We start from the raw sequence: 23,463 nt of genomic DNA, 5'->3' as shown, positions 1-23,463 counted from the left end.
GTGCTTTCCACCAAGCAGACAAGGTGGAAGCGATCATAGGGTTCTTGAAGCAGGAGTGATGTTTAAGGGCAGAAGTGATAAAGGGAAGGTCAGAGATTTTGATCTGGTTACAATCTAACTGTTCTAGTTATAGCCAGGAGTTATATTCTTCATGTGGATGTATCCATTTGGTGAGATATTGTAGTTTGTTGGCTAAATAATAATACATGAAGTTGGGAGCCTCCAGTCCCCCTTCAAGTTTATTCTTCTGGAGGGTAGTCAAACTGATTTTAGCCTTTTTGTTCTTTGAATAGAATTTACCAATAGCAGAGTCTAACGATTGGAACCGCTTTGATGAGGGTTTAAATGGAATCATGGAGAAGAAATGTTGATCTTAGGTAATATTTTCATTTTGACTAGCTATTCGTCCCAAAAGGGACATGGGGAGGTTGTTCCAATGCCTCAGATCATCACAGACTTTGTCCAAAAGTGGAGTGAAGTTTGGGTAAACTAATTCTGAGAGTTTGGAGGAAATATTTATACCCAGATATCTGATGTTGCCAGTAGGAAAGGAATAATGCGAGTTTTGGACTGCGGGACTCCATGAGTTTTTTGTTAAAGGTAATATAATTGATTTTGACCAGTTGATGGAATAGTCTGAAAGATGCGAGAAGGTTGTGATGAGGTTAAATACTTCCTTTACTGAAATTTTGGGTTCTTGTAGATAAAGTAAAATGTCATCTGTGTATAGGTTAATTTTGTGTTCAGACTCCAGAGCGCAGATACCTTTGAAGGTGCTGTTTCAATACGCAATATATATCCAGAATTGGAAAAACTCAACATGGTATCAGGGTAGAAAAACTGCTTGACTGAGACTCTTTCAAAATCTCCAATGATATACATGGACTGTCTCCTAAAGGGCAGTGAGTAAGCTGTCCATCTGGAGAGAGTAGGACTCAGTGTTCCCTTGAATATTCTCTGGAATGAACACTGCACATTGGATAAGTTTGTTATGGCAGCAGGCTGATGTCACAGTGTAGGGCGGGCCTATTCAATTGGCGGCCCGTGGGCCACATCTGGCCCGCGGGCCCCTCACAACTGGCCCACCCCCCAATGACCCCTTTCCAACCATCTAAAGCAGCCCTATTCAACTAGCGGCCCGCGGGCGACATGCAGCCCGAAAGCAACCCTCGAGACGACAAGTTCTTACAAAAATTCCAACATTATTGCGAACATTGAATGCAACACTTGCCGTAACCGAGCAACTAACGCACAATGCATTGTGTTGAGGAGACGCGTTTGAAAAGTTAGCATTAGCTGTTCTATACAGGTGAAAATAGCATCATGTCTTTTTCTATCCTGAAACGACAAATCGGCGAGGAAAACCGTCGGTTTAATCCTGCGTGGACTGACAAGTATTTATTTATTTACCACCAAGTCCGAACGCCAAACCAATGTGTTTACTCTGCAACGAGTGCGTTGCAGCGCTGAAGGATTATCATGTCCGAAGACACCACATTGAAAAACATGCCGCGTTTCGGACAAACTTTCCCAAGGGATCTCATGAGAGAGCGGCTATAATTCAAAGTTTGACTGCATCTTACAACTGGAGCTGTACTACAATGAAGCGGACTTGCACAGCTCAGGAAAGGGCCACAGCAGCTTCATGGCAAAGAAAAAGAGGCCGTTCACAGACTCAGAAACCATGAAGGACTGCATGTTGGCTGTCGTGGATGAAGTTTTAACGGACGATAAAGTTAAGACGAGTGTGGCATCTGCTATCAAACAGGTACCCCTGTCTGAAACGTCAAACATTCGCAGGGTTGACGTTCTCGCCACAGATGTCTTCGAGACATGGTAAGTGCAACAAAGCAGCGTGCTGTAGCAAACACTAAAGATAGTTTTATGTATTTATGTGACTATTTTCTGTTCAGGGATTATAAGTTTAATATTTAAGAAATACATTTTGTTTTGACAGTTATTTCACTTAGTTGCACTTTATTATGCACTTTGATGTCAGCTTTATTTCATTTCAAAGGGATAGTAACTATCACTGTGCCTACTGTTTATTTTTTTTTGATTATATGCACTGAAGCTGTGACTGTCTCAGATGAGACCAAATATGGACAGGGACAAACTCTGTTTTTTGTTATTTCAAAAGAAGAAAAATGTCTCAAGTTCTGAAAAGTTACTCTTAACCAAGTTACTTTTCAATGCACTTTCAGATGTAACCAAAACAAAATATGGTGTTTCTAATCTGCACTTAGTTTTTATGTTCATATGCACCTTAACATGTGCTTATATTTACCTATCAAAATGTGTTGAAGTTGTGTGTTTGAAGAAGTATTTCAGCACAGGTTTAGTTTAAATACTGCTCTTCTATTATGTTTATGTCCTTTTGGATGTGGCAATACGTTAATAAACATCCAGTGTCTTTGTTATCTTATCTGTTTGTGTTTATTTTAAATGGTTAACTTTGCTCAGTGTCTGCTAAAAACGTCCGGCCCAGCTCATATTCTTAGTCTGAAAATCTGGGCCCCAGTGAATTTTTAATTGAATAGCCCTGGTGTAAGGTTTCATAATTAAAGCAGCCATCAGCAGCAGTCACTAGCACAGTGACAAGGACATGATCTATCACTGACTTACCACCAATGACACAGTAAGTGCAGCGGGGCCTCGACCCAACTCCAAATTCTATTTCCAACTGATAAGGAATACTACTGCGTGTCCAAAAAAAAAGATGCATTTCCTTTTTTGTCTCCAAAGAAAGTGGTGCGAATTTTTTTTTTTTTTTTTTTTAACAAAAATGATTACATAAAAAAAGAAAAAAGACAGCATGTCAGGATGAAAGGGGTTTCAGATATACCTTTTTATTTTGTCAAACAGGATTTCAAAGTGAAATTAAAGGTATACTCTTGATGTATTTTGACATTGTTTCGGTGGTAGAAGTTCTTCTATGGAATCATTGCCAGTCATAACAGTGTTAAACCACCAAGGATTTGTGGTTTTATTTTGGAAAATGATTAATTGATGAGTTGACTGTCAGAAAATTTGTGGTATATTGTTTTGATATTGATTAACCATTTACATAATCTTTCAAACAGTATTGCTGAACATTTGATGCTTCCAGTTTGTCAGATTAATTTTCTTGTTTTGCATCACAGTCATTTGACTATTGCTGGTTTCTGAACAGACAATTGTTGTCATCATTAGGGCTGGACCCAAATATCCAAATACTCGGTCGTTACAGTGATATCCGAATATCTATTTTGAGATGCAAATATTCGGGTGTGCTCCTGTAGCCAAGTTGTACTGGCCCTGGATTTGTGGCAATGGGCATTCCCTTGTTGAAACATCCAGTTTTGACCTCGACAGAATAGTGCACGTGCAGAAGGGAGCACGTGGGTTCGGAGAATGGCACAATACTTGCCAGTGTTCAATGTGCCATCACAGACAGTGAGATGACGAACACCAGCAGCACTCATGCATCCCCAAACCATGATACTGTCTCCACCATCCTTGACAGTAAGCGCTGTACATGCTGGAGATAATGCTTCGTCTGGCCTTCTGCGTACCCTCACATTAGCAGGAGGAAGATAAAGCTGGAAACCGGACTCATCTGACCACAGATGCGATCATTCCTTGCTGAAGAAACCTTTGGACAGCTGTTGGTTCATCTGTATTTCTGCAGAGTGTATCCAACTGCTGGTCTGCATCTGCACTTCCTTGCTACCGGGCAGCAACTGTACCCTTCCTGGCTGAGAATCTGTATCTCCAGATGTGTTTCCTGCATTAATTTCCTTGTTTTAGCCATTTTTATCTTTGAAGAACTTTCAAATGTGCTGGCTTTATATAGACACAGAGCACGGCAACAAAAATTGTGTCTTTTAATAATAAGTACAACCTTCATTAGTGGATTACTGGCACCAAAATGACCCAGTACTCAAAAGTTCTTATGTATTTTTATGGAACCAATCAATTTTAAGTTTTTAATGGCTTTATTAGAATTTGTTTAATATTTTGACTGTGACTATACCGAAAGAAATTGCACTCGAAGACCTAAGAGTGATTCTTAATGCAATATTTCACAAATGCATGTGGTGTCCGAAAACTTTTTTCTACCACTGTGTATACCACCAATTTCTTTCTTCAGGATTAATTTATCAATGGCAAGCAACTTGCTTATCTGAGTTGCTGGTTTATCATCCAGAGTGGACAATGAAAAATGTCCAGTCAGCTGTTTGATTAGCATCTGTCACATTCCAATCACACAAACGCTTGTTCGAACAATACTGACAGGCAGGTCAACTCTGTTGCCATTGTACCTTTCTGATTGAGATCAATCTACCTCTCAGTTTTTTTGTTTGTTTGATATATTTAGTTACTTTGTCAGCACATAGAACTTGTACAGTTATTTTTCCATTCATTCTGATATGCCTTTTTATGTTCGTTTGGCCTCAGGCATTCAGCAAAAGCTCTTAGGCACTGCGCCTAAGTGTTTTATATGGTAGAGTAAATCCTGTTGTCTCAGGTGCTTAAAATAGAAAAAATAGAAGCCATCATAAACTGCATGCCAAAACGGTACTAAGTTACTGTATGTAGACTGAATGTAATACTGTAAATATACAGTATGCTATGTTAAACTGTGTCTTGGTTACACCTGACAGTAGCTCCCTAACTATACAAAAATGATGATGATGTTTTGATCTTTGACAGTGAGCCAGATTCTTCCCAGAGAACAGATTTACTCTGTCATTTTTCTATATATAGTTCTACTGGGCTCATACACCAATGTAATGCAATATGACAGTTGCCATAGTATGGCTTTTTGATAACTGAGGGCCTTCAAACTTCAGCTGCTTACAGCTGATATTATTGTCTGCATTGTAATATTTGTAAAACTATGAGAAAATGAAACCTGTGCTGTTTGTGTTATTTTACAAGTTAACATTTGACAGTTTTCTTCGTGTGTTCTCCTAGTTGTTTTCAGTGTGAACAGATGTAAGTCTCACAAATGGAAACTGTTAGATTCCATGTTCAGGTTGTATAACAGCACTGTTAGAAATGGAGTTTATGAGTTCCCAGGTTGTTTGTTTAGCAGCTGGGTAAAACGGTATTTAACCGTGTCACCTGAGTTCATATAAAACAACCTTTTCTCTTCTTTGGCTCAAAGCTTTTTCTCGATCTGCTGTCAGAAATGCTAATGTAGCCTCTGGGCCTTGAAGTGGGTGGTGATCCTGGTTGTATGTGTTCGACAGCTGGGCCAGGAGGACCACCGATGCACAGTGCAAACACACTTACTCTGCTAACTGTAGCTCACAAGTTATGAACAGACAGTGTTCTTTTAAGGAATGGTCTTGACAGATAAAGGCCAACAGCTTTGTTGACAGCTTTGTGTACCTTGCTCTGAAACATTTTATATCTGTCTTTTCACACTCTCCTTATGCTAAAGTGTAGAGGTCTGAGAGAGCTGCCTGCAACCTCTGTTAACGTAAAGGCAACACGATGTGAAGGTGACGTCCCAGAAGTAAACTGGGCAGGGCTGTAGCCATTATTCAGAGGCTTGGCTCTGTAGGCCTGGCCAATAAGACACTGTCAGGGTTTCTGGCCTTCTCCAGGAATTTTTTAACAGTTTGAATCGTGCACCCCACTTCACCATTATATAGGACTACTGGTTGCATGCTCAAAGCCATAGTGAACCACAAACTACTTCATTAAATGTCTGGAAAATTATGGCTATTGTCACTTACTTGCAGGACAGTTATTAACTTCCGCTGAACAATCCATCTGTGGACATTTTTTTGCCTTTCATGCGTTCATCCAATTTGAGTCATTTTATATTGAATACCTGCTGGTTTGGTGTCCTGATTTGATACCATTTTCCCAGATAACACAGTTCCACAGAGCAAACTTCAAATCTAATCCAGTGTAGATGCTCGTAGTTCTTCAATGCATCATGAAAAATATTGCATTTCATTTAGTGCTGAACTATAGTAGTAAAACTATAACACTCAAAATATCAAAACTCATAATTTCCACGTGGAAGTGTGAATAGCTTAACTTTAAGATTCTGTCAAAGTCACAATAAATAGAAATAATAATAATTGTGTTTTAGCTAGGTAAAAAATTACCAACAAGAATTTCAATTCCACTTCACAGTCGTAAAACCAATAGCAGTCACATCTGATAAAAGAATAATTTGAAATGAATGCAGCTCTATTACTACCACTTCTGTAAATGCTGTGATTGCAGATGTTGTAAGTGGCTGTTTGACTGCTTTTGTTTTCCAATTTAATATATTTCCACACTACAGACATTTTAGTCAGATCCTGTCACAAATTGTGCTTACCCTTTATCACACCCGTGTGACAGTTGACCTCAAACAAGGGATCAGGCTAAGGTTTGTCCCCAAAAGCAATACCAATCAGTTAAAAATCTAATCCCAATCCAATCTCTAGTTAGCACGTGCATCTAGCCTTGTGCCACACAACAACAGTCCCTCGTAGTTCCTGTCAGGCCAAACCTCTGCACTGTATGTATGGGACTAAGTAAACACTGTCAGCATACCGTTGCTCATGAAGCTGAGTTGTATGTGTCACTTGTCAGTAGATTGTCCAGCAAAGACTCACTGTAGATATCAGTATCATCCATTCCACTTAATGGAACAAAGAGGGGATCAGCTGATGTGAGGCTTTTTCCAGGTGTGTGTCTGATTGTGAAAGTGTACCTCATACAGCACACCCTGAATCTCTGTATCAGTGTGATGGTGAGTTCACAGTCTGCCCAGCTGGTAGACTCACAACAGGTTTGTAGTTGATTTCCAGCTCAAAATGTAGTAAAAGATTAAAATCACCTTATCTCTCACAGGCCTGTGTCAGTTTTAGCACCTCAGTTTCCAGTGGAGAATATCTCTGCTCTTTGTCTGTCAGTGACCTGGAAGCATAAGAGACCAGATGATGAGGCATATACTGATATTTTCAGTTGCTTATTAGGTTCATACAGCTGGAGGACCGATGCAGAGGAGAGCTCTTGCCTGAGGCTCCAAAGTGCTCTCTGTTGCACATGACCCCAGCACTACTCAGCAACCTCTTCTTGGTAACGCTGTGGGCAAGACTAGACACCTATCTTAATGAATGTAGACAAGCCATCAGTCAAATCTGATTAAAAACCCTCAAAACATTTTATGTATTTGTCCAAAAATAAGGTATAAAATGTGTTTTCCCCCACAGATATGCACACAGTGCTTCTGCTTAGTATATGCACATTTTCACAGTACTTTCATACACAGCAGTTATGGAAACAAAAAAACAACAAATCTAGTTCTAATCAGAGCCAACTATTATACTAGCCAAGTTTAGCAGTGTAGATTTTATATCAGTTCATGTGATTTTTTTGTGGCTAGGCTGCCATTTTAAAGTATTTAAGTCACGTAATTTATTAAACAAGCTCCATAGTACAAATTGTCAAAAGAGCTGAAGAACATGTTTAGTTTGCTTCTGTGCCTTTTAGATGCTTCAAATATGAGCACAGTATATATGTAATGTCTGCACAAAATATTTAGAATCGGTACAACATTCCAACACAGTTCATATGCCTGTGGTACAGTTTGCGTAGAAGCCAGTTCATTCAGCTCCATGTCCGCATGCCCTCAAGGGTACATGCATGCCGTAAATTTCATCACCTCTCTGTAAGTCTGCATGTAACCCAAACTTGTCACCTTGCAGATTGTCTGGGTCAACTACACTTTCATAATTCCTTATTAAAAGTGTTAATAACTGTAATTGAAGTATTCTCTGCCAACTTTCGAGGTGTTGTGATTTATGTGCTTTCCTTGCACGGTGCCCAAACACAGTTGGAACGTCTAATTTTGTCAGAAATCCTGTGCTTTGTCCCCCTACTGTGCTCGCCACATCTCATGAATAATCACTGACCCAAAGCTACTGCCCAGTCAGTAAGTAGCTGCTATAGCCTTTATAAAGTGCAATTTTAAAGCCTTTCAGAAACAGCCATAGCAGGTTGTGTGTTTTTCTGTGTTTGCAATGAGGGGTAGTGTGACATAGCAGACCAACCTATTGCAGTGCAAATTGAATCACACATGTACCTTCTGTCCACCTTTAGACTAAAGATACGTGTCCACAGGATCTGTCAGTTTCTAGCATCCCATTCATTGTCTATGTGAAACACACCGTGTTTCACATAGACAATGTTTCACAAGACCGTGTTTCACAAGACCGTCTAAACTAGTCATTGGTGAACTAAAACAAGGACAGATTCAACTACTGCCCAGGTTATTTCTCACCTTAAATGCTTTCAGAAATACTTGTCACTGAACTGTTTTTGTAATTAAATAGAAAGTTTACGACCGAGTCGCCATATTGGTCTGGCTTGAAATCCAGGAGCAGACGATGCGTTTGTCCAATCAATGGCAGTTACGATTGTTCGAGAAGAAGGTCAGCAGGAGTTGAACACCGGCTTTTGGCCTCAAGTACATGCCCACCAAGCGGACGATTTTCAGATACAGCGCTTTTACGTGCAGGGAAAAACACATCTAGTGGACACATGGCATCAGACTTAGACTGACTTTATTAATCCGCGGAGGGAAATTAAGTTGTTACAGCAGCATGGATATTCAATAAAGGGGTAAACAATACGATAACACACAATATTAGGGTAGGGTATAAAGTGAAGGTAAAATTAAATAAAATGAGATGAAAAATCTAGAAAAAAATCAACAGACTATACAAGAGTGGAACAGAAATGTGCAAATGAACAGAAAGTGCAAATGAGATTGTGCTTGGATGTGCAAATAACATAAGGAGGTACAAGTGAGTTTACAGAATGTAAAGTGTCTAGTATGTGAAGTGGTTTCATCAGCAGGCGAAGTGATAAAGTCTTCACAAGACTTCACAAATATTGAAAAGTCTCATTGCAATGGGGAGGAATGACCTTCCGTACCGTTCCTTGGAGCAGCAGGGTTGTATCAGTCTGTTGCTGAAGCTGCTCCTCAGATTGTCCACAGTTTTATGGAGGGGGTGGGAGATGTTGTCCATGATGGCCAGCACTTTGGTCAGCATCCTCTGCTCCACCACCTCCTTCAAGGGTGACCAACTGACAACCAACAATAGACTGAGCTTTTCTGATCAGTTTATTCAGTCTGTTGACATCCTTTGGCTTGATGCCTGCACCCCAGCACACCACAGCACAGTAGAGAAGATGGCACTTGCCACCACAGACTGATAAAACATCAGGAGCATGCAGTTGCATACATCGAAGGACCTGAGCCTCCTGAGGAAGTAGAGCCGGGACATCAGCTGCAAGTGGTTCTCACCATACATCACACCAACCAGCCCACCAGGTTCCTGTATTCATCCTCCACACAGCCTACTATGGCCATGTCATCTCAAAAGACAGATGATGGCATCATCCACCAACATGGGGATTATACGTAAACTGCAGTGGTCTGAGATGTCTCAGTACTTTCCATGACCTTCATGATTTCAGAGGTCAGTGCTATGGGCCTCTTTCAGTGCAGTGGGACGATGTGTCTTGGGCACAGGGATCAGGCAGGATATTTTCCACAACACTGGGACTCTTTGAATGTGCAGGCGCAGGTTGAAGAGGTGCTGGAGTACTCCGCTCAGCTATCTGGAACACGCCCATCTGGTTCAGCAGTTTTCCCTTGGTGGAGTCTCTCCAACTCTCTCCTCACCTGTCGGACTGTAATGTGTAGTCCAACCAGGAAGAACTGGTTCAACTCAATGACCCTCTGTACCCTCTTTTCGACCGGGGTGGAGCCCGTTCGGAGTTGGAGCCGGCGCCCGACTTGGCGCCGGTTTTTTGTGTTTCAACCACCGGAGCTGCGGCTCCGGGCTCCAAAAACTGGGGCCGTTTCGGGCACCAACTCGTTGCTGGGCCAGAGGTGGCCAGAGTTGAGAGCCGAGCACGTCACGGGCAGAGGGTGGGGTGACATCTAAAAACATCTAAAAAAATAAACATAGATATGATCATCAACTTATTGCGCATGTTTAACCGCTAAGTAATCAATGCAAGCGTAGTCGAAGCTAAGTAGCTAAGCTAACGCTAGCACGTTTACTGTTAAGTATCCAAACGTCTTTGATAATTACCTTTCTTCTCAAACGTGATCGCCGGGCATTGGAACGGCGACACCGATGGGTAACCCCTAACAGAAGGTTTTGCTGTTCAGCGATGGCGAGACACACTAGCAAAGCCATGTACACCACTCCAATGAAGTCCTCCATTGTTGTTGTGTGGGTTTCCGTACGGCGTGAACGCTGTTGAACGGCTACGTACGCAGTACGTACACACGTTTTGTGGTGGCGCAATGACGCAGCTCCAACTTTGCTCCTTCCGAATGGAAACACAAACCCGTTCTGGGGCGGCACGAGATTTGAACCAAAAAAGCACTGGCTCTCAACTTTGAACCAACCTAGCACCTGGTGCTCTTTGGTCGAAAGCCCCTATGTGTATTCCCTGCTCCTCCTCCCCCAGCTTTCATCTGGAAGCGGGTGATCTCCCTCATACCACTCCAGACATCCTTGGCCTTGTTCCTCTCCAGCTTCTCCTCCAGTTTCTTCCTGTACACATTTTTGCTTTCTCTGAATCTGTGTTTGAGGTCCCTTTGTACACATTTGAGTTCTGCTCGGTCCCCCACTCTAAAAGCCCTCTTCTGTTTGTTGAAGAGAGCTTTCAAGTCGCTGGTTACCCAGGGTTTGTTGTTTTGGTAACAGCGGACCAGTGGTGGTGATGTTGTACATGCAAAACCCAAGGCGACAGCCATGAATCGGAGTTGGGAACTTTCAAACTTTGCCTTCTTTCCTGTTAGCGTATTGGTGGCTAGTTCACATCACTTCTGCCACTGCCTCTTATGCTACAATTTGTGGAAGAAACCACAAAGCGAAGACATTTTCAAAAACTTGGTTGCTTTCATACAAACAGTATGAGTCTAACCCTAGCTGACGTGGCCTAGTTTGTGTTTTGAACTGCTCTGCAACTTGTTTTGACCCTGAGCATTTGAAGTGAGCCCAGCTTCGACTGAAATTTCACACCTCAGAAGTCTTTAAAGACTCGAGTCTCTGTTTACCCTATCTTCTATATAGGGAATGGGCTTTCCACTCGCTAAGCATTGTTATTTGATTAAGATTTGAAATACTGTGAGCGAGAAGAAAAACACCAGACATATCCTCTCCTCCCTTAATCCCTTTCTCTTTTCACTTTGTTTTATGCTGTTTGTCCCCTTTTTGTTCCCTCCACTCAGTTTAACAGTAGATGGATAATGAGAATGGCTTTGAGACAGGATTATTCTAAACAGACAGTTTTGCCTTCCTTCCAGCTTAGGGTCTCCCCTTGTGTTGGAGTGCTTTTTGTAAAGTTAACATTATCATTTCATTCATATTGATCCTCAGGCTTTTGGGGTGTGGTGGATGCTCATGCAAATAAACAGGAATAATGGGCAGGGGGAGTAGCACTCACTTTTGAGAAGACTATTTGTTTGCATCTTTGAAAAACTCCCACTGGATATTTTCATTAAAGACACTTAGAACATATTAGAGGTCCTGCAGACTTAGCAGGTGAAAAAATGTGTGATATATCAGCATTGATGTATCTAAATACAGGGTATGGCATTTGATTTCATACGGCTTGCTGCTATTATCTTTCTATAACATACACTGCTCAAAAAAATTAAAGGAACACTTTGAAAATACATCATATTTTAATGGGAAAAATAAGAAGCTGGATATCTACATTGATATGGACTGGATGATGTGTAAAGAACGAAAACATGCCACATCGCTTGATGGAAATGAAAATTAGCAACCTACAGAGGGCTGAATGCAAGATACCCCAAAGTTCAAAGTGAAAAAAATGATGTGCCAGGCTGGTCCATATTTCTGAAATTCCTTGGCAGCAACTCAAAATGGTACTCAGTAGTTTGTATGGCCTCCACGTGCTTGTATGCATGCCTGACAATGTCGGGGCATGCTCTAAATGAGACGATGGATGGTGTCCTGAGGTATCTCCTCCTAATTCTCAACCTGGTGGTGTCGGATGGACCAAAACATAATGTTTCAAGAAACACAAGAAATGTTCGCAATGAAACCGCAGCAGGCCTCCAGAATCTGAAATAAACCACCAATAAGAATTAGCAAACAACTGAGCGCCCTTCATGTCAACCGAGTGTATGGGGCTTGCTCTGGCAGTCAGGCATATGGGTTCTATAAAGCGTCTTGAGACAATTTGACTGTAATTGGTGCTATATAAATAAAATTGAATTGAATTGAATTGAATTAATGGGGTAAATAGATATGTTAATCACTGATAGGATAATTACTTGTTAATGTAATTGGAGCATAGCAGTATTTTCTCCTTCCTTTAGGGGTGGTGGATTGGATGTTTGGCACAAGATTTCTAGAGATATATTAATCAAGTTTAAATGCCAACCTTCAGATAATCTTTTTTCCACAAGTTCAAGACAAGTCCACAGAAAACTCTTAGAGATAATTTACTGCCAAATGTAATGAAGTAAAAGGGAGATTTTTCTAGTTCAGCTCACAAGTTTGAGTTTAATGAAGTCTCAGAGGTGGCTGATTACTGGTCATTATCCATAGACCTGTTTTGGGTGAAATGGCTTATTATTCTTAGGGACTGTATGAAAATGACTAAGGTGGGGAGGGAGGGATGAACCTGTGTGTCAAACTTTCACCAGCATTATTAAGGGTTGCCCTTTTTCTCTGAGGCATAATTTTGGCCATATGTTTGGATCTAAACACTGTAATATCCACAATATCCCCACTGCTGTTGGCATGGGAAAAGTGGAATCAGACAGGTAGTGATTTGTTGTTATTCATAAGACCATAACACAAAGTCACAGAATTGCTAAATTCACCAAAGAATGATCCAGAATTAAAAGTTAACTAACTGAAGCTGTAGATTGTGTTTTTAGTTGTTTTGTTTTTTTAACAAGGTAATTGTGAGGTTCAACAGGCCACTAGCTACACACAGCACAGAATTTTAGGCTCAGTGAATGGATGCTTCTTGCTTAAATGCACCTTGGGAGTCAGTTGATGCCAAGTGTTTATGTGCACAGGCTTGTATTTTTTTTTAACTTTTTATCAAATAACCAAATGTTTGTGACTTCTTAATCCTTTAGGCCAACTATTTAACCAGACCAGTTTAACCAAATGCTCCAGCTGTGGGTTATGTAAGATTTTCTGTGGAGAAAATGGGGCACCCACAATATTGTCTGCTATTTCATCACCCTTTTGATAGAAATTGTTTAGATGTAATAACACACACATCTTTGTAGTCTCTAGAACATACAAAAAAATATGTTTTTTATGCAGGTGTACTTAAATTGCCCTTTAACTTCATCCCCACAGTTTAGACCTGCACTTCAAGTTATCAGGTATTCCACTACCCATTTCCTCTTTCTCCTGTGGAGAGTCACAGGGGACTGGAGCCTATTGTAGCTGACATTGGGGGGTACACCCTCGAAACATTGCCAGTCTAACACAGGACCAACACAAAGAGACAGACAACTATGCACATTCACACTTACAACTACAGCCAATCAACCATTATTTTACTATGCATGTCTTTGGACTGTGCAAAAAAAGATGGAGCACCTGGAAAAAAAACATACAGACACAGGAAAAGCATGCAAATTCCAACAGAAAAGCACCAGCTGACTCTCAGATTCAAACCTTGAACCTTTGTGTGTGTGTGTGTGTGCGTGTGTTTGTGTGCGTGCATGCATGCGTGTGTATGCGTGTGTGTGTGTGTGTGTGTCTGTGTGCGTGTGTGTCCTGCTTCCTTTGTGTCCACTGAGTAGAGTGTATGCAGCAGACGACACATGGCAACTTCATTATAGCTAGCCGTGAGCCACACTGAAACCAATCAGTGCTCCTATAGTGTAATAATACATGCCCCAGGTTTGGTGTGTTTCAATCAGGTTTTCCTTAACACATTTGCAGTTAATCAAATTACTAAGAACTACCTGCCACACCGTGAACCTGGGGCTTTTTGGGCTCTTTTTTATTAATTCTCTGTTTTGCTGAGAAGAACTCAAGTGAGACCTGACAAAGGAAACATGACAAAGGAAGTGCACACACCCTCTAATATTCATGGTACAAGTGACTGCATTATGCACAGATAATGGAAACGCAAGTGGGAGATGTAATTTCTTATTATGTCAGTGTCTTGCAGTCTATTCCATTTATAAGGTGAATATCTAAAGGTAAATATTATCCTACTGAGACAGCAAATCCCATTATAAAGCATACAGTGCCAGTCTGCAGCAAACAAGGAATTAGTGCTTCTAATTTGACTGGTACACCTCCAGGCACACACACAAGATTATCCAGTGACAAAACAGGAAATCACATTAACAAATGCGTTGTTGCTGTGTGAATGCGTATAGGTGTGTAACAGCAATGGGAACTGCCACTGCAATCGAGGCTATGCACCACCCTTCTGTGAGAAGCCAGGACTGGGTGGCAGCGTTGACAGTGGACCTGTTCAATATGACAGTGAGTACGCACATACACACACACTTTGGTGGATATTTTATTGACTTACATTCCCTGGAGGTTTACTAAGCTTAACCCTTTAACACTGACCGTCACAAATTTGCATCATACTGCTTGCATTCAGACTGCAGCCGAGATAGCGTATGCATTCCCCCAATGCCTGTTTGTGTACATTTAATATGTACATAGGAACCTTTTGCAAGCACTGGTTTCTCGTCAGACTGGTCGGAGTGGGACCTACATTATTATTCATCTGTTATTGTTATTATACAGTCAAGCCTGAAATTATTCAGACGCATAGCAAATTTTGACTTAGTTACTTTTATACAACCAGCAAGTTGTTTTTTTTTTATTGCAAATGAGACAGGTATTTCCCAAAACATAATGAGATGATGTATGAGAGGCATCATTGTGGAATAAATAATTTCTCAGCTTTTATTTACATTTAAAATTAATTTTAAGTTAAAATTTGCTAGGGGTATGAGTAATTTCGGGCTTGACTGTATATCTATTCTATGTACTACAGACAAATTAACAATGTCCACCTAATTTAGCATCAGCTTGAAAGCAAAAACACATATAATTACATTTTTTATATAATTGTAAATAAATTCAGGCGTCAAGGGGTTAAAATAAACCTAACTTTATTCTATCTTTAACCTAAAGGTGACTTTAACCTAACCATGATCTTAGCCCTCTGAACCCCTCGACCTGCCAATAAGTTTGAAAGTAATGTTTTGTGTTTTTTTTTTAATTCTCAAAATTACATCATTTATCACAGTCAGAGCAACCTTCCAACAGCCATCTGTGATTCACCTTGCATTTGGAAAATCACTAAATCTAAGCTTACATTTATGATATGTCATCAAAATCACTTTATCCTACATTCTGTATCACTTAATTTGCCAAAAAACATACCGCTTGCACCAGATTCTGTACAAAAAAAATGTAATTCTGTGCTTTTCACCACAACTGCACAGTGGCTTGGTGGTTAGCACTTTCGCCTTGCAGCTAGAAGGTCCCTGGGTTGCATCCCAGCCTTCACGGGATCTTTCTGCATGGAGTTTGTATGTTCTCCCTGTGCATGTCTGGGTTTTCTCCAGGTACTCCGGCTTCCTCCCACAGTCCAAAAATATGCTGACGTTAATCGGTGATTCTAAATTGTCTGTAGGTGTGAATGTGAGCATGAATGTTTGTCTGTATATGTAACCCTGCGATAGACTGGCAACCTGTCTAGGGTGTCCCCTGCCTTCGCCCTAAGTCAGCTGGGATAGACTCCAGCCCTCCCGCAACCCTAGTGAGGATTAAGCAGTGTATATAATGGATGGATAGATAAACATGCTTACAGCCTGATACAGAACAGGGTTTTAGTCTCTATAGCTCTATTTTCTCCATTAATTAACTGTAGCAGGAGGAACTCCCTCATTTAAATTGTAGTAGGGCTTAAAGTGTTGTATAATCAGGTGTATGGTCATTTTGAGTGGCAAGTTAGTGCCGTCGTAATATAGTCAATGAGACATTTGCATGGCCGACCTCAGCTGCACTCTCACTCAACCTCTACTCATTTTTGGATTAGCTGGGAGTTGGGAGGAGACTGACTTTGCTGAGATGGTGATAGCTAGAGTTACTAAAATTCAAAGGCGCTGTTCAGTAACGTTAATGGTGAGGTCACAGATGGTTTATCCATCTTTATATACAAGGGTCTAAATAGATTTGTCTCTCCAACGTGAATAATACAAGTACACACAGTGCGCTCTATTTTATAAGTGGTGCTGGCAACAGCAAGTAGTGGCTACCAAATGAATTACATGAAAGGCACACCATGGAGATGACATGGCAATGACACATCAGAATTTTTGGCTTGAAAACATGGTCTCACTGCACATGAAAGGCCATAGAGAAATCAAAAATTAACTAGTTGATGAGTATGACTGTGTAAATAGTAATCATTGCAACGATGCCATCAAAGGTTTAACAGGAAAGCCTGTAGTACAAACTGGAGGTATGAAGTTTGAAAGGTTTGGATGTTGTAATTTCAAGATACTTTCAAGTTACACTATGAGAAATGTAGGTTCAAGTGTTTCTCCTGCTGTTCCCATTTTAAAACCTTTTTTTTAAAAATAATTTTTAAAATGTATTATTTTTAATGTACCAATGTAATTAATGAGCACTCTTTAATTCTAGTACACAGCAGTCCCAGTTATTGTCAGGTTTTCACAGGAACTGAATGAATGTCAAACATTCTATCGTGCTTGCAGAAATATGTATAATTACCAAAACTCTATAGACTTGTTCAGTGGGCAGGAAAAAAATAAATAAATTTCAAGGTTTGACTCAAACTTAGTAAACAAAATCCAGTCCGTATATTTATTTTCCATTTGAACAAATTAATGGGATTATTTAAAAAGAGTCAGTAAAAGCTAATTCACATGAGATACACAAGATTTGTGCATTTAGAATATTTAGTTTTATTGATATTTTAAAACTGGTATTCCATATTTTTCTTGTCATATTCTCAAATGGGCAGTTTCTTTCTAGGGACAGTCTGTCCACAGATGAAACAAATAATTACTGTCTCTTAACAATGGTGCATGTCAAGGTTATCAGGGGACAATCGTATTGGGTAACTTTACCTGAATTAACATTATCCTGCAATGAAGGCTTGTACAAACGACACTCATGTAGTGGAACGTGTAGAAATGAAAGAAACTACACTTTATGATTAAAATTGCACTCGTTAATTTAGGAGCACCATCAGCTTGCCTGAGGAAAATATCAATTTAAGCTAAGTCTCAAAAAGACTTTGATGAAATGAAGTTGATCAGTCTCATTCTGAAAGTCGTAAACTCCGATTTCATTGACCTCCAGTTCCCAAACCAAAGAAATACACAGTAGAACCGATGATAATTATACACAAACATTTATTAACTAATTGTACAAACAAACAAACAACAATAACATGACAACTACAGACAGTGAATAAATGAATGAATAAATGCAGATAAACTAATGAACTGTGATCGTCACTGGAAGCAGTTGGTAGAAAAGGTGATGAATTTAGAATTTGGAATTGGAAAACAAATTATAATTTGTAAATTCACCTGTTTAGCAGAAGGAAAGTAATACTTGCGTAGCCTTTGTGGTAGTGAGAGAGAGGCCGTTGCAGGATGTGGAGCTGTGATGATCTGCTGGATGAGTTGGTTCAGGAACGCAGAAGGAACTTTGGCAGGTGTGGATTGCAAAAGTGTGCCAAAGTAAAAACACTAAGAGTCAAAGCTCATAGCTGTTAACAAAATATTCACGCTGTTGTAGTTCTTTTGTAATTCTTAAGTCCAGTTGCATTCTTCTAAGAGTTGCATTTTCCTAAGATCCTTATGTTCTAGAAGCCCATTCTTACAAACCCAGTTACAAACCTATGTTGAATTGTTCTAAAAGCCCAGGTTACAGTCAAAAAGCCAAAATAAAAACTAAATCAAAAACTCAAGAAAGCCCAAAAGAAAAGCTAATACAAAGCTGAATTTAAAACTTAAAACCTTAACTCAAAAACTAAAAACCAAGTAGCATTCCAGTTACTTTCATCTATATAGAAAGCTTTGGAGCCAAATGCAAATCAGCATCTAACCAATCATGGATGTGTTCCTCCCAATGGGTGGTGTTGAGCTTCACTGTCCAGGGGAGGTCAGAGGCCAAATACCTTTAAAACTTACTCTTAGTCCATTTCTTAAATGTAGAAATATAATTGTTCAATATTTATGATGATCCCAGATCTGAAATAACACTGAATACATGATTAAAATGACACCAAAGACAACACGTTTATCTCATATGGTTCCTGAGATAATAAAAAAATGTGTAAACAAGAATAAACTTACAAATTGTAGTTAGGCTACATGAAGGTAAAATTTTAACATGGTTAAACATAAAAGCATATACATTCACTAATAATAAGAAAAAGAAGATATAGGGAGAATATGTGCTTAGAGTGAAAAATCTTCTGTGTCTTTTATGGCTGTGGTCTGTGACAGAAAGAGAGAGGAGGTGGTCTTTATGTCTCATGTGTGTGCATCTTCCACAAACACTTCAGATTCCATGTGTTCTTCTTCCAAACTGGTCCTGATTAACCTGGTATCAGAAACTGAGTCCAGATCGTCGTTCCGATGATGGTGCATTTCCTTAATGTTCTGATTTAAATTGTTCTATTCATTCCTGTGTAGAAAGTTCGGTATGTTAGTTAGGGAGATCAGAAGGTCAGAATGCCAATCCTGCAGAGGTGTGGTTTTCCTCACAGTTGACACTTTATGACCCTTATTAGATTCTAGTGGAGGTAGGAGGCATCCTGTTGTCTCCAAAAGTGCCGTGAGTGGTCCTTTAGTAGTAAACATCCGAACAGCAGATGTCCCATTTTGAGGTGAATTTTGGGTTAGCTGTCTCCTGAAATGGTGTCTTACCAAATTTACAGCTTTGGGAGAGGGCTTTGGATCTTTGTGTGTTTCTCTGGTATGTTCTGCTCCTTAGTAGGCTACACTCCGCATGGTATGGATGAGTCAAAGAAACAATTGCACATACTATAAATATAGAAACTTGATGACCTGCTAACCATCAGACTGTATTTACACTATGCAAACCAGTATCACAAATCACAATTTTGTCTTTGGGGTCTTTAGATTCTGTACAGCAAACTACACCACTCTTACACTCTGAAATTACACTCTGAAAAACACATTTTCGTAGGAAGCAGTGAATCACACTTATGTCCTGGAGGCTTAAGATCCAGTTCTACACAGATATAGTGGTGGAAAAAAGTTTTTGGACACCCTTAAAATTTTACACAATACTATCATAAAATATTTGTGAAAAAATCTTTTTTTTGTGTTTTAAAAGGTGTGGTTGCATTGGACAGACACAAATAAATACAAAAATCATATTTTTTTTGTTTATTGTAGAGATCGACCAATATGTTTTTTAGGGCCGATACCGATTGTTAGTAGTGAAGGAGGCCGATAACCGATATTTGGAGTCAATATTCATTTGCAGTAAAAGTGAAAATATTGACGTCAAAATTTTGAATAACACAAACTCCGACACGTAACTTTGTTTGAATGCCTTTAAGCACATGCTTATTAAACAGCTTTTCGGATTTGCAACATGTTTAAAGTTTGTTTTGTTTTTTTTTTTAATCAGTGGACACTGTTTTAAAATTCTAACAAAAAGTGCAGGGAGCTCCCAGGCTCAGCAGCATGTCTTATAAAGCTAAATGAAAAATTAAACAAATAAATAGCTCCCCAAAGTTTTAGCATCATTTTTATTTATTATATTTAGATATTGTCAGCAGTCTTGTTTTAAGTGATTTACAGACATCTGGATGGACTGCTAGGAACAGAGCTGCCACTTATGTTTATACAATGTTATTGGGCTCACAGTAACATTACTAGTAGTTGTGAGTTGTAGAGGACTTGGATTTTTATTACAATTTTCAGAGTCTGCTGCCTTAACTTACCTTCGAAACATATACACTACCAGTCAAAAGTTTGGACACACCTTCTCATTCAATGGTTTTTATTTAATTATTTTATACATTGTAGATTAATACTGAAGACATCAAAAGCATAAAAGAATACATATGGAATTATCTTGTGCACTGTCCTCAACACATGACTCTGCTGCTAGACAGCTTGCGAAAATTAAAGAAGGCTTTCTATTCTTGCATTTATGGAGGTCTCTTGTTGTCAAACGTGACAATTGGTAACTGTAACATACAGAAAATGCAATTACTGTATATTATACATGTGGTATGCTAAACAGAAACAGCTAGCTTATACACATGTAATACATCAATAACTGCTAATGGAAACACCATCGAGTTTGCAAAACTCACTCAAAGTAATAATTCAAAGCATTTGTGGCATCTTTTAAGTGCTTTGTACAGACAATACTCACAAAGACGAAAATTTCACAAGGCTCATATGTTTTAGAGCCAGCACAGCGTATTCATGAGGTTTTTCTTTGTTTCTGTCTTACTGATAACTTATCACTTACAGAAAAAACGCCAAAGATTGTCTATTGCAGAGATGAGCACCCACTCTGCTGTAACCAGAACGATCCTTTATGAGAGGTGTTTCTCTCTGATAACTTTGTAACTATGACCTTTTAACAGATTTTACCATGAAATTAACTTATTTATTTATATGCTATTGTAGTAATCTACAATGTAGAAAATAATACAAATAAATAAAAAGCACTGAATGAGAAGGTATGTCGAAACTTGACTGGTAGTGTATCTGCTCTCCTGAACTTCTTCACTCAGCAAAATTTTTTCTCCTCTCCCATGTGTGTGAGCACTGTGCATGCACAGTTTTCACTGCTGATTGGCTGTTGCCGTGCCGTGGCTCTGCGTGTAGCCAATCAAATGGTGCTGTGGGTGGGACAATGCTGGAGACAGAGTAGTGACTGCAGACAGAAAGGCGTGGCTCCATCAGAGCCAAAAAAGCCCAGTTATAAGTTGATCTCTTATCGGCAGTCGGATTTTTTAAAAACAAGGCTGATGATGATATGCGTCAAAATGCATCCCTAGTTTACTCTTTACAAGAAAAACTAATAAAACTAAATTCTTAACAGTTTTAATATGTCAGTTCTCAACATTGTCATTATGAAAGTCAACAAATTACAGAGAATGGGTTAAAAACTGTACAAAAATTAAATAAACATCACATCATCAAATTGATATTTCATAGTCTTGCCATTAGCACACAGTAGAGCTCTAATCCTGGCTGGCATGTTCCCCACGAGCCTTTCACACTTATGAAGGGTAATCTTGTCCCGTTCTTCTTGAATTACTGCTTTTAATTCTTCTAAATTCTTTGGTTCACACGTTGTAACAGACCTTGTTGAAACATCCAGTTTTGACCTCAACGGAACAGTGCATGTGGAGAAGGGACATGGGTTTGGAGAATGGCACAATACTTGGCAGAGTTCAATGTCACAGACAGTGACCAGCGGTACTCATGCATCCCCAAACCATGGTACTGCCTCCACCATGTTTGACTGTGGATTCTGTACATGCTGGAGATAATGCTTCGCCTGGCCTTCTGCGTACCCTCACATTAGCAGGAGGAAGATAAAGTTGGAAACTGGACTCATCTGACAACAGAATCTTCTTCCATTTCCTGGCTGTCCAGTTCTTGTGTGCTTGGGCCCAACAACGCCAGGCTAACCTCTGTCTCTCATTGATCAGGGGCTTCTTGACAGCCTTGTAGGAGCTTAAACCATGATCTAAAAGTTGGCTACGTGCAGTTCGGGTGGAACACTGAACACCAGTTTGGTTTGTCCACTGTTGCTGAAGCTCCTGGTGATGTCATTCGGCAGTTTTCCCTGCACATGTGGATAAGGATGCAATCATTTCTTGCTGATAAACCCTTAGACACCCAGATCTTGGTTTGTCTTCCAAGCTGCTGGTGTTTCTGCAGAGCTTATCCAACTGCTGAAGGTCTGCATCTGCACTTCCTGGCTAACTGGCAGCAACTGTACCTTTCCTGGCTGAGAATCTGTATCTCCAGACATGTATCCTGCATTAATTTCCTTGTTTTAGCCATTTTTATCTCTGAAGAACTTTCAAATGTGCTCTCTTTATATAGACACGAAGCACGGCAACAAGTATTCTGTCTTTTGGTACTAGAATGACCCAATACTCAAAATTTCTTCTATATTTTTATGGAACCCATCAGTTTTAAGTTTTCAATGGCTTTTTTAGGATTTGTTAAGTATTTCAGCTGTGACTGTACTAAATTAAATTGCACTTGAAGACCTAAGAGTGATTCTTAATGCAATATTCCCCCCACCTAACCCAAATTTACTGCTTCGAAACAGTATACAGTACAGGTGTATCAGAGTGGCTACATCCATCATTTATAGACAGTCTATGATGTAAACACACTCAGTGTATTTGTATGTGTGTGTGTCCACAGGTCAAGTCGGTCTGGTGGTGGGGCTGCTGTTTGCCTTCCTGGTTGTCCTACCCACGGTGCTGCTGCTCTTCTACTGCTACAGGGTCAAGACCTCCTACTACCATAAATGGCTTTCCCAGAGAGAGAAGAACAAGAGCAACAAGTACTGTGTCCTGTCTGTCTGTCTGTCTCTCTGTCTGTCTGTCTGTCTGATAATAACACAATACACAGTTTCCTGGGACTACTGTACAGCACATCCGGAACAGAGGAATATGAGAAAGCATAGAATTACCTGCATAGGACATAAAATTTCATATGTATTGTATAGCTTAATGTAGCTTAGCTCTCATTGTTCATTTTGGGGTTTTGGTAATTAAAACTTTATAACAAGCATGGGCCCTTTTAAAGCCTAATCTTGATACTGCGTATCAAAATGTTGTTCAAGCCTGCTAAACAAAAGTAAGCAAATACGTTTTAAATCCTACTCTAGACCAGAAAGCTTTCCAAGATACTAGACATGTGACACTGAATATTAGTAACATGGATTTAAAATGATGCACAAGACATTTAGAATTTTCATGTGATGACACATTCATAAAAAACAGTGATGGGTCCAAACAAGACAAAAACATGGCAATTACTAAAGGAAAAATGGTGGTGAGTCATGAAAGCCTGTTTGAGTGTTACTTGCTGTGCAAATCATGTAGTTTTAATGAAGAGCTGGAACAAGGTAGTGGTACTGTCAGGACAGTGAGTCACACAGTGATTTAACAACCTTAATGCTGACCTTTGTACAAGCAAAAATGCTTGAACAAAAGTCCAAATTGCCGTAGCTGTTTTCTCTGCAGCCTTTGACTCCAATGGATTCATATGATTTGTTGTATTTAAATTAAACGTACACTACTGGTCAAACGTTTTAGAACGCCCAATTTTTCCATTTTTTAGTTGAAAATTATGCATGTTAATGTCTCATTGTACTCTGAAATGAAAGCATAGAA

The 23,463-nt window shown here is 39.6% G+C and overlaps 1 protein-coding gene across 1 annotated transcript in view; it reads left to right on the top strand.

The window, feature by feature from the left end:
* The window catches only part of adam19a (ADAM metallopeptidase domain 19a), a 265,930-nt gene that overhangs the window by 222,684 nt on the left and 19,783 nt on the right, over nt 1-23,463 (top strand). Inside the window, exons 18-19 of the mRNA XM_055007585.1 lie at nt 14,417-14,525; nt 22,487-22,628. Coding sequence (XP_054863560.1) covers nt 14,417-14,525; nt 22,487-22,628 — 251 coding nt within the window. The remainder of the gene's footprint in view (nt 1-14,416; nt 14,526-22,486; nt 22,629-23,463) is intronic.

Source organism: Amphiprion ocellaris, chromosome 23, assembly GCF_022539595.1.
Source record: "Amphiprion ocellaris isolate individual 3 ecotype Okinawa chromosome 23, ASM2253959v1, whole genome shotgun sequence".
Lineage (NCBI taxonomy): Eukaryota > Metazoa > Chordata > Actinopteri > Pomacentridae > Amphiprion > Amphiprion ocellaris.
This window is presented reverse-complemented; position numbering and strand designations above follow the sequence as displayed.